General features: G+C 33.7%; 2 protein-coding genes across 2 annotated transcripts; one reads left to right on the top strand and one right to left on the bottom strand.

Annotated features, from left to right (window-relative positions):
* Positions 1–598: 598 nt before the first annotated feature.
* Positions 599–1,696, top strand: LOC111400017 (calmodulin-like protein 3). The gene has a single exon (XM_023027493.1). It carries the CDS (start codon positions 808–810, stop codon positions 1,447–1,449), a length of 642 nt encoding a protein of 213 aa, XP_022883261.1. The 5' UTR covers positions 599–807; the 3' UTR covers positions 1,450–1,696.
* A 574-nt stretch (positions 1,697–2,270) lies between these two features.
* LOC111399364 lies at positions 2,271–11,931 on the bottom strand. Its single transcript, XM_023026632.1, has 5 exons — positions 11,339–11,931; positions 6,400–6,535; positions 3,724–3,938; positions 3,383–3,556; positions 2,271–2,577 (listed from the first exon to the last, which is right to left on the bottom strand). The coding sequence occupies exons 1-5, from the start codon at positions 11,546–11,548 to the stop codon at positions 2,491–2,493; spliced, it is 822 nt and encodes a 273-aa protein (XP_022882400.1). The 5' UTR covers positions 11,549–11,931; the 3' UTR covers positions 2,271–2,490.

The following is an 11,931-nucleotide window of genomic DNA, read 5'->3' as shown; positions in this document are numbered from 1 at the left end:
TTTCATCAAATGCACGATTCATGCATATTTAAAAAAAAAAATAATGTTATTTACAGTCACTTATAATTGCAGTCATTCTATGTGGCATACATCTGACAATTAGTGATTTGATATGTTAGGCAAAAAAAAAATTGTCTTATTAATATATCAAATCACAAACTGTTATGTAAGATGTCATGTAGAACGATTACAGCAGTGAGTGATTATGAATAACATTGCTCTTTAAAAAAATGGGCAACAAGGAGTGCTAAAAGTGGAAATTTCCATTTTATTGTCTTCTACAATGCCATCATCGCAAAAAAATGAGGAAAGTCAAGACTCTTGCATTCATAAATTAGTTTTGAATCATATGCAAGTTATAATATTTATTTATGTTTGCATTTGAATAGGCCATCAAAATATTAAAGGTTCAATCAAATTACAAACTTTAATATTTGACTTAAATATTCAAATAGCGAGGATTAATTACAAACTACAAAATTGTAGTCTAGATCGATGCCTCAATTTTCTATTGACTACCATTAATAAATCAAAGAAGCATTCATTCACTACATCTAAATAATTTATTTTGTAATCAAAGGTGCGGCATGTGAAAATTTTCACCTATCTTTTCTTGTCGAGAGCCTTCCAATTTCTCCCACTTCGTGGGATCGATCAGCCTCTAAAAACTTTCTTTTCATCCTATATTTTTGCTCTTTATATCCAAAGAATTTCCTCTCCAGAAAATATTTTTTGTTCTTTTTTGTTTCATTCATGTCATTTTCGTAACATTATTCTCTGCTAAATCAAACTAGCTAGCAGAAGACGATGATGTCAATGACCATGTTAGTATTATTTCTTCTTCTCTTCATCGTTGGCCTAATCTGTATAGTTACCAACCCCACAAGAAAGAAATTTATTGCATGGAATATCCAATTTTTCCTTCACAAAACTCCTTCAACCAATAGTAAATTTATGTCCGAAAATTGTACTACAAGCAATAAGATTGAGCTCAAAAATGTCTTTGCTACCTTTGACAAGAACCACGATGGGTTTATAACGAAGAAAGAGCTTGAAGAATCACTCAAAAGAATAGGAATTTCTGCTACCGAGAAAGATGTCGAAGAAATGGTTGAAAAGGTTGATTCAAATAGAGATGGTATGATTGATTTCCACGAGTTCTGCAAGCTTTTCGACCCAAAGTTGAGTAGAGATAAAGATGAAGAGGAAGAAAGAGAGATTGCGGATTGGAAAGAGGCTTTTGATGTGTTTGATGGAAATAAAGATGGGGTAATAACAGTGGAAGAATTAGGTTTAGTGTTGTCTTCTTTAGGGTTTACGGAAGGTAATAAGTTAGAATATTGCAAGGAGATGATTAGGAAGGTTGACATAGATGGAGATGGCATGATCAATTTTCTTGAGTTCAAGAAAATGATGAAAGCTGGTACAAGGCTTGTTCCACTTTCTTAAATCGTGTGCTTGACTCGACATGACCAGACATGATTCAGATACAAAAGCACTTTTTGAAATTTGTGGGTTTTCAAGTTCAGTTCAAGGTACCAAAGTGATGATTCTTATCTTGCTAAGCTACATACATTGGTAAAACATTTACTTCACATAAAGACTTCATTGTCTATCAATCTGTTATTAAAAGTTTTGTAATGTATTTTGTTCCCATTGAAGGGTAATGCAATTCAATGTGTTGATTCATTTTTGACGTGCAATTCAAGGTCATAGTTTACTTTACCCTTCTTACTGTGTACCAAATATCCTCGATTCAACTTGTAGTTATTTTATAATCTTGACATTTATAGATCTTGAATCTCGATTCAGTGTTTGGATTATAAAAGATTATAGTGGCAAAGAGCTGACTTTATGTCGTCTGTACAATAATTTTGCGAAGTATGAATCTGGAACATTAAATCAGGCAACCTGATATCAAATCAATGGTGACTTCATCAGTGTTAATAAGAAATAGTTTTTACTCCATGAATGAATAAACTTTTGTGAGCAGAAGACTTTCTGCTCCAATGACGAAGAAGCTAATAAGAACTTGTGAAAAGCCTAGAATATTTCACTATGGCGAAAGCTCTAATATGAAATCGCCTATGAGAATCATATCTTCATCATCACGACCATTCTCTACAACACATGCCTACCTGCTTGCAACACCAATGATGCTCGATTCTCAAGAGTAATGTGTACGTTCCACTTTGCAATGGAAAAATGTAGCTAAACAAGCTAGGAATAGAAGGTAAGAGGAATACCAATGTTAAAAGTACAAGAAACTATTAGCGTCTTCTATAAGCATAAAATCCTTTATTAATAAAGCAAATAGAACTAAATGATAGTTCAAACAAGTCTTTGACTACCCATCAGCACGCACAAACAGCATATTATCATCCACACTAGATATTCCAACTAAAGCTAGGCGATCCAGTAAAAACCATTTAGGATTTTCTTGTATTAAACACACAGACATCGGATATATAATACTTATGCAAAGATTAACTAAAACACATCAGGGTGAAAACGCCCAGGTACTGAGTTGCTCTGCTGAGCCTGCTTGAGGTGCATTGCCAGTGCATAATTATTCACCTGATGAAAAGATAGACGGTGATTAGGCATACAGGAAGATTCAACAGAAAATTCTTGTGACGACAGATTTTAGCATTCAGGTATTGGTAAACATTATAAAGTGCGAACAGTGTAAAGTACCAGAAGCAGTCAACGGAAAAGCAACACAAGCTTATTGAAGTTTCATAACAGCCCAGAAGAAAGAGCAGATTCCAAGTATTTCTCAATAGGGACAAAGGTCGATAAGGGAGGAAGGACAAAAAATGTATCATTGAAAATGTCCCTCGTTATAAGAAATGTTTTAAAAAGCTACACAAAATTATACGCCCATTGGTTCTCTCCCTCTTCTCATAGCATCTGAGATTGCGGTAAACATAGTAGACAGATAGGATAATATGTGTGAAACAATAGTGGAGACAGCATTAGTTCATGCTTTTAAATTACTATTACAGCTACACCCACTAGGCTGCATTAATTGAAGTCACGTTATATATACATGAAACTCGTCCACTTAATTTAATCATCCGATACATTTATATTCTATTAGAAAATGTTGAAATTATAATTACTTTCAATCTCCTTTGAGAATCAAAGGATCAATTTTGAACTCCATGCTCTGAGAAATGTTGACATCTGAAGATAGGAATTAACACTCTTTGAGGGGAATGCGGTTAACTTGGAGTTTGAGTTTTTTAAGATGAAAAAACCTGTCTCCGAACCATGGTTTAGGTGGAGTTCAGTTTAGTCCAGTTCACCTGTTTACTATGATTAGAGCAACGAATGATATAACCTAGAATGTACATGACTTTTAGTTTTTGAATCTGACCTCAAGAGTTCTCAGCTGCTCCTGGTATTGAGAAACCAGCTGCTTCAACTGATGCAACTCCTGGCCTCTTTCCTCAAACTCTTTCTGGCGCTCATGCTGGATGGAAACTGCTCGCTTTAAAATGGTGTTTTCCTGTATAAGTGCTTCCAGCTGTTGCTTTAGCACCATGTTCTCCTATAAACATGACACATGAAAATCAAAGAAAGTAGTAGAATAACAGTATTGGCAAATTTGTAAGTTTTAAAAGAAGTTAAAACATTGTATATAATACCATAACCTAAATCAAATATAGGATTCAGTACACAAGCTAAATGAGCAACTACAAACATAAAAGAACACACCTTCTGCACATTTTGGGAAGATGCAGTTGCATGTGCAAAAATGGACTTCTCCAGTACCTCGAGTGCTTGCGACACACGCACCTTAGCATCCTCTATATTTGAAGCATTTATTACTTCTCTAACCAAGAGGTCCACCCACTCTGCGCCATCCAAGGGGAGGTTGCATCCAGCTGATGATTCCTCTCCAGAACTTTCACCATTATTTGCCACTGTACCTGCATTACAGCATAGCATCATTGACTGCAACAATATTTCATGATTCAAGTTTATATTTGACTGAAAAGACTGCAACAGAATCTCATGTTTATAATTGACTGTATCAAGAATTCTGTATTTTAAAAAAGAAAAAAGAAAAACCACAGAACTATGAAACAACCAGATAAACAACAAAGAACAAGTGATAAAAAACATGATTTTCTAATGGGGTTGGTAAACAGGAGCTAAGCAGCAAGCAGTTGAATTCCATGACTTCATTTTCAACTATTTCAGGCCTCTTCAAATCATAAGTATCCAAGAGGCCCAACATTAGTTCTTTAAAAGAAACCCATTGCCCTTGGTCACACAGATGAGAATTGTAAATTAAGCAAGCATCTAGCATTAAAAATAATATAAATACACCCATAAATCTAGAAACTGTCATATTTTTGGGTGGTCGCGGAGGGGAGACCACCAAAGCTCCTCTCCGTACATCCCTTATTGGCATATGGACAGCAAATTTAGGGGCAGCAGTTTGCTTTAAACAATTATATGATTGTAGTTGCAAAGTCATGATAGCACCCCTGTGGCTATCCCACTGCAAGCTTCATATTCAAGGTTCTATTTATTTTATAAAACAATCATATCTTTAATGGTGGAATGGGTAAACAAATAATTTCTTCTCTTCGCACTATGTTATGTAGGTATGAGAAGTTTGCAATATATAAAGGCCTAAACTAATATTTTTATAGGTAGAATCTACCAACTCTGTTAATCATTAAATTCGCAAGACCTCTCCTCAAGATACTTGAAATCAAATAATTGAAATAGCATTCTGTCAAAACAAAAGATGTCCGACTAGAAAACTAATTAGCAGTTTCCACCTTGAAGGAAAAGAGAAATACTCAAAAATCCAATACCCCTAACATCATATAGCTGTACTTAAGCATTTCCATTTGTACAAAGTTCAATTAAATGAAAATAAAATTCAATGAATTGCATTTTATTAATAAATGCAGGTTGATACCGTTTTCTTTCAATTATCACAACCAAATGTCAAATCAGAAATCACAATCATATTTATCATATTACAATAAATTAACTAATTCAACTAACTATCAAGATTTTTAATTTCAGAAAAGAATGTAGGTTCTCGTGTATCATGTTCATTTTCTTGAAGAAACCCCAAGCTAACTGGTTTATAGATAATAATTTAATTTTAATTTTGTTAGATCAAAATAATTAATTACATATTATGCCAAATAAAGAACAGCCAAATTTTATTTTAACATATAATTCTTTAAGTATAGTTTAGGGGTTTCTATTTAGTGGTTACTTATGGGGGTTCATTTTTTAATTAGTTTGCCAGCCTAAAACAAACAGACATGAGGGGAGGATATACCCATTCAACAAAAACCTTACAAGGTATTGTTGGTTCTTTACTTTCTTTTTCTAGTATGAACAGAGATTTTTCATTTTTTTTTCTTTTTCCAGTTTCTCAACCAAGCCCAAATATAGTGAGAACAAAGATTTGTTTGATGTAATTTTTCAAGTTTCTCCGAGGAGTTAAGAGTAAAGGGACAAAAGATAAAGTGCTACTGCTTCATACTACATATTTTGAGAACTATTTACTATCTGGGCCCAACTTGTAAACCCAAATGGGAGTAGTAAAGGTTAAAAAAAATTCTTTGAAGAAAAAGCATATTATATTCTATATCCCTCTCTTATTACTTTGAACTTAAGACTACCAAGGTATGAGCTTTAAGGGCATTACAATAATGATCCAAAGGCACCACTAGAGGATGTGAAGTAGGGAATTTAAAAAATGATCACAACTTGCACAAAATCATCAATAGAAGGGAAACAATAGCTGCTTAATGGATCTCCATTTTAAAAGGCCATTGAAAATCTTAGTTAGCAGTTTACAGTTTGCATTCTCTAATTACATGAGCAATACACATAAATCTTAAAAGTCATCAATACAGGAAATAAAGTGGCGTGAGATAAAAAGAATCGAAAATTTTTATGTCACATACCCAGCATGGCTAAACAGAAATATACGAGTAACTAGTATCAAAATAAAGACCACAGCTCCCTTCACGTGCGACTGTACTACTAGTATTTGTTTCTGCTATCAAAGGTGCTAGATGACAGTATTAGCGAGGTCAACTGGGAGACAAACATGAGGTGAAAATATCATAAAAGACATTTAAGTCCAGTATATCTAAACAAAACTCCCAAAGGAGATCTGCGGTCAATAAATAACTCTAAAAAAGAAATCTATAGTGTAATATCAAATCTATGAAAGTAATTTCAAAGTTTTAGATATGATGCCTAGTGCATCCACATCTCTCAGATAATTTCAGATTTACCAGGTTTTACATGGAATCTGAAGTATCCTTAACCATTTCTCATAGAATACATATACAGAAGCATCTCAAATAGTAAAGAAAGCTCCACAAACAGAACAGATAACAGCACCTTGAGCTAAAAATTGGGCATCAATTCCCTGGGTAACATCAGGTTTGATTGCAGCAGCACTTAAGCGAAGCTCGTTCAGTCTTTTTATAGCAGAATCCAAATCATCACCAGAATCTTCAAGGACTTTCTCTAGATCCTAAAAATTAACAGCAATGTCATGGATTGATTAGTCTAACAGTATGAGCACAGGTTATATGTTCATGAGATATTTTATCTACCCATGGAAACATGTGCACAACCAAGGTCATCAATCACCACAGTGCACAGAAAGAGCATAATATTGAAAAAGATCCGACAAAAATTAACTCATACCATACTCTTAACGTGTATCGGAGTACGATGATTATAAGACTCAACCGAATTGGTAAAGAATGATGCGAAAGCAGAGCAATCACGCAAATGGCAAACAAATGAAGTGAAATGAAGAATGAATAAATATATAACTTGCTTTACTTTCTGCCATTATGTCAGTCTGCAAAAGCAGTAACGCACACCGGAAATTAGGTAAGCGATGAAATATCACATTTATGACTTTTACCTCTGGTCAACCTCAATAGCACAAAATCAATAAATACTAAAAGGCGTTCTTATCACATTGTTAATATGGAAGAAATTCGTGAAGAACAAACCTCAAGTTAGGTAAAGGCAATAACTACTAACATTAAGTGTAAAATTAAAACTCACTTAGGACTGTTTGTTTCTCATTAATGTAAGAATGAGAATGAAAAATATAGCAGTTACGGGCCCCATACAAGAGATAGAAATTTAAATATGGTTGCTTGATGTGATCTATGATGCTCGGACTCGGGTGCGGGTGTCGGATACAGGTACAGATCTAGGAGTCGGATTTTTCTCATTTTAAAAATTAAGATATGGGGATACGGTTAAAAAATATCCGAATTTTGGATACCGATATGAGGATACGTCTTATAATTTTTTTGCTCAAAAAATGATTCAATTAAAGCAAACAACAAATCATGTAATTTACAATAAATAATAAAACCTTTAGAGATAACACCTAATTTATGGCAATATGAATTGTTGACTTTTAAACCACTTAATTCTTTCATTTCTTTCTTCTTCTTCCTCTTTTTTTTTTTTTGGAAAAATACACTTCCTGAAAGGTAGCCCAACTAGTTACGGAGATTCCCTCATATCGTTAACTTCTTCATTGGGCTCCACCTTTTTGCAAAATTTTGAAATGTTGCTGCAATCCTCCATAAATTTCTACATATTTCTATCAAAAGACGCAAAACAAATGGTTGTTACCGCCACAAACGCAAGCTAGAAGCAATACTTCACCGTCCATTGTTTTCTCCCTTTTCTAGCCATGTCCGAGTTCAAAATCGAGAATACGACACATATCCCATGTCGGTATCCATATCATGTCGTGTCGACAAGGGTACTTTGCCATTTTTGAAGAGTCCGAGTATCATAGAATGTGAAGGATAACGATTATATTTTTCATTTTAATAGCCAAGTAATAGGAAACAAACAGGGGCTTAATGTATTAGCATGATAGAGAACCATATTGATTCTTCCTGGACTCTTTTAAATCCTTCTATTCTTATTTTTTGTAAAAATACATAATTTGAGAAATTTCGCATCTCCTGAACAAGATAACCAAGTTGCAGCTTAGCAAGAAATATCTAGTGGGGTAGTCTTCCAAAAACATACACTAAGTAATTTATGCCTGAATTTAATGTATATCTATGGCAATGATATAGGTTACATACTTTATTTGAAACTAAATTAATTTCGTTCTATTATACTTATTACTACACACTTTGTCTCACGCTGCTTGTCACTAATTAACTCGTTAAAATTTAGTCGACTTCACCATCTAATGAGGTATTGCTAATTGTTATATCTTTGTCTTGCATTGCTTGTTATTGGTTGACTTTTTTAAATTTGTCGACTTCTGAAGAGGTATTTGTTAAGCTAATATATTTAGGTTTCACAAATTCTTGAAAAGTTAGTATCCAATTTACTAAATTTCCAAGTGCGTGTCATTCCATAAGTCTTAAGTGATAAAGAATAATAACTTCAAATGATTGATAGATTGATGTAAAATGGTACCAGGCTAAAAAACAACATGACCTGGATAGAGCAATGAGTAGTGCATAATTTGTCATGGTATAATGACCCCCACATGCTATTCGGTAGCTTAATTTTTTGTCATGCATTATTATTATTATTGAAAAGAATGCATGGTGTGATGGTAAAAATTAACTCCATCCTCACTCTTATGTTCAGAGTCAAACATCAATCACACAAGCTGGCAATCTTGTATGTCATTCTTCACAAGTTAACATAAGAGGTGCAGGGTGGAAGCAATGGGAAAGAAATCATAGGAAACGTTTCCAATCTCTCTGAAACCATGCAAACTGTGTTGCTTACATATGGAAATCCATTTAAATACACAGTTACTATATGCAAATAGTATGTAACATGTTCAATTAGTTATTAAAAGAAATTCTTACTTAATAAACATTTCTCCTTAAAAAAAAAAAAAAAAAAAAAAAAAAAAAAAAAAAAAAAAATCTGCAGATTCTTAGCTATGATGATGTTCGGCAGTATCCAGTCTTCTTACTTTATTTATACATCATTAAATATTTCATAGTTCTATTACTTTACAGTTACAAGTCGGAGACAATTGAGTAAATTCACATTTTTATAGTACTTCATAAGTACTTGACCAACTTGTGTTCCTGGAATGAATTTAGAGTCTCCAACTTATGAGGAAATGGGAGAAAACGAAGTAAAAGACATGCTGAAAATTAATAGAAGAGATCTTATTTAATAGAAATGATTACAACCAACCATACTCGCATGTAATGAATATGCATAAAAGTTTTTAAAGATATATACGCCTGCCAAGTTGAGCAAACAATAGCATGCTTGCATAATCGCTGAATTAAAAAATAAAGGGAAAAGCTTAAAAAATAAATAAATAAATAAATAATTCTATTTTTTTTGAGATTAATAGAGGGGAGGGAAAGGGAATGCTTAAAAAGCAGAAGAATGTATCATTAGAATAATATATTGGCTTCCTTTCATTCCCTTCGAGCCACTCACAACTAATTAGTTCCTACACTCTCCTTCCTTCCATAAAGTGCGCAAGAGATCTTTCCCCAATATAATGAGAAGAAGAAACAAGACAAAAAAAATTCCACTCTTCATTTCAACATTGTTATATAGTATGTCATCCACAAAATTGAATCTCTGGCTATGTCGCTTTAACATATAAACCTATGTCTCTGAATCAAAGACCTATTTACTCTGAAAACAGGTAAAATGCTGAAATGTGCAAAAATAACGATATGCATTGCGAATTAACAAAAGCATTCAACAATTCTACAAATCGTGTCACCACTGGCATGCAGGATCACTCATGAGCTGGAACTCAATAGCAGGACAGATGCTTGCTTTTACACATTTAACTGAGTGGAGCTTGTGTTGCACAAACCATCAAGCATGCACATTGTTGCGCACATGCAATGATGGATTCCAAATTTCAAACATTCATGAGACTGTAGCTTTCTTCACCAATGAAAACCAACAATTCAATGAACTGGGTAGATTTTATCAAATTAATTGAAATGCTCTATTACTTGTCTTTCAAAATCATGTTAAACAGCCATTGTTATCACTAACCACATCCAGGGATAAGAATCTAGGTCCATGTTTATTGCACAAGGCACACTGATCTACTTCAACAAGAACTGGACATAATTTAGGCAAATAACATCATAGTGGAAGTATGACATAATATTTTCCTTGCATGGAGGACAAATTTGTTATATTTTCATCGAGGACATTCACTTTTTCCATATACATCTTCATATGTTACATATCTGTTTCTTTGCCAAGTATATTTCGTATGGATTTAATTGAACAAGATAAGGAAAGAAGAACCTATTTAAATTCTCTCAGCCTTTGTTTTACACATCAAAAGAAGAATATCCATTTATCTATCACTCTTTCATTTTTTCCCTCTCTACATATGCTTCTATTTTTTCTCCTATAGTTTTCCAAAAAATTAAGAGAAGTGTAAATAATATAGAACTTAATTCATTTTGTCTGCCTTTCCTTCTTTCCCTCTCAATCCATCCTCTCCTCTCCAAAATACAGCAAAAGAAAAGAAGGGGAGAGCCTGAAGGAGCCAAGTGCAACATATAAAGAAGAAAAGCCTAACTTCATTTGGGCATATACAAAATAGGCAGAAAACAAAACAAGCCTAGAGGAGATTACCAGGTTTGTGCTTTCATTAGAAGCAATTCCGGGATTCAGATTCTGTTAGGAACTTATTATCTAAAGTTGTTCGACTTTGGTCCATGAATACCAATGACGATCTTATTATTGACTCAATCATTAACTTGAGACTAATCTAGTACCCAAGTACTAACTTGTATATATAAATCAGAAATCAAGGCAATGCATCGTATATTCCAATTCTTCCATTTTCCTCTTATAACGCCATAACGTGATTAGACTTACCAGTCAGGACCTGGCAAATGACAAATTGGATGTGGATTCAGTAGTTACATATATATCATTATTAAAATTGATAAATAGAGAACGATGAAATCAAGCTTAACATTGATATGTGATCTAATAAAACCATAACAGCATTTGTCATCTATATGCCCAGGACGTGAGTAAAATTTCCAATACTTAACATCAATACTATCCAAAGAATGTAATACGTGCATCATCCTGAATTAAATAACTCGATGGTCAACAATCATCACATAAACAATGCAAATCATAAGAAAACTGCTCTAAACCCGTGTGAGAAATTACGTTGATATCAATCATGACGCAATCCCATTTCAAGAATCCAACAAAAAGGTAACAAATTTGCTCATAAAATAAAACAAAATAAATCGAAAACTGAGCAAAAACCAATAACAGAGTTAAAATGAAAAAGAAAAACCTGCTTTTCCATATCAGGAAAGAGAGCAACGAGATAATCGAGCGGTGAAGAGGAATGGGAGATGAAGAAACTGGAAGCGGCAGAACTCTGTGGAGAGCGTGTTCTGCCTGGAGAGGAAGATGAAGAACAACGGATTCTCTTTGACACAGGAGGCGATGACGGCGATTCCTCGAAGATGTTCGATCTCTTTCCGCACACTACGGCAGACATGTTGCGCCAACAAGCCTATGAAATTCTTTATCACTAATCTGTCTCCAATTCCTCTCCCACCACTTTTTTCATGCAGAAATTTAACCAAATAATTTCTACCCAAAAAGTATCAAAACAAAATGAATCAGATCAATTCCACCGATACGATCCAATTTCACTTATTCACATACAGCGGAGATGCAGAGTTGAAATTCTAGGGTTTCAACTGCAATTACAGATTACTACAATGTATACGTATATATCTATATACAAATGCAATTATACTAAGCATTTATTGGGTAATTGGAATTTTATTGGTTAAGCAGGAGAGAAATTATTATAGCAATTCATCGGTTTTCTCTTTTCTTCTCGGTCGAATATTCATGGCGTCTTTAATTGTAGGA

The sequence above is a fragment of the Olea europaea genome, chromosome 9 (genome assembly GCF_002742605.1).
Source record: "Olea europaea var. sylvestris chromosome 9, O_europaea_v1, whole genome shotgun sequence".
Classification (NCBI taxonomy): Eukaryota; Viridiplantae; Streptophyta; class Magnoliopsida; order Lamiales; family Oleaceae; genus Olea; species Olea europaea.
This window is presented reverse-complemented; position numbering and strand designations above follow the sequence as displayed.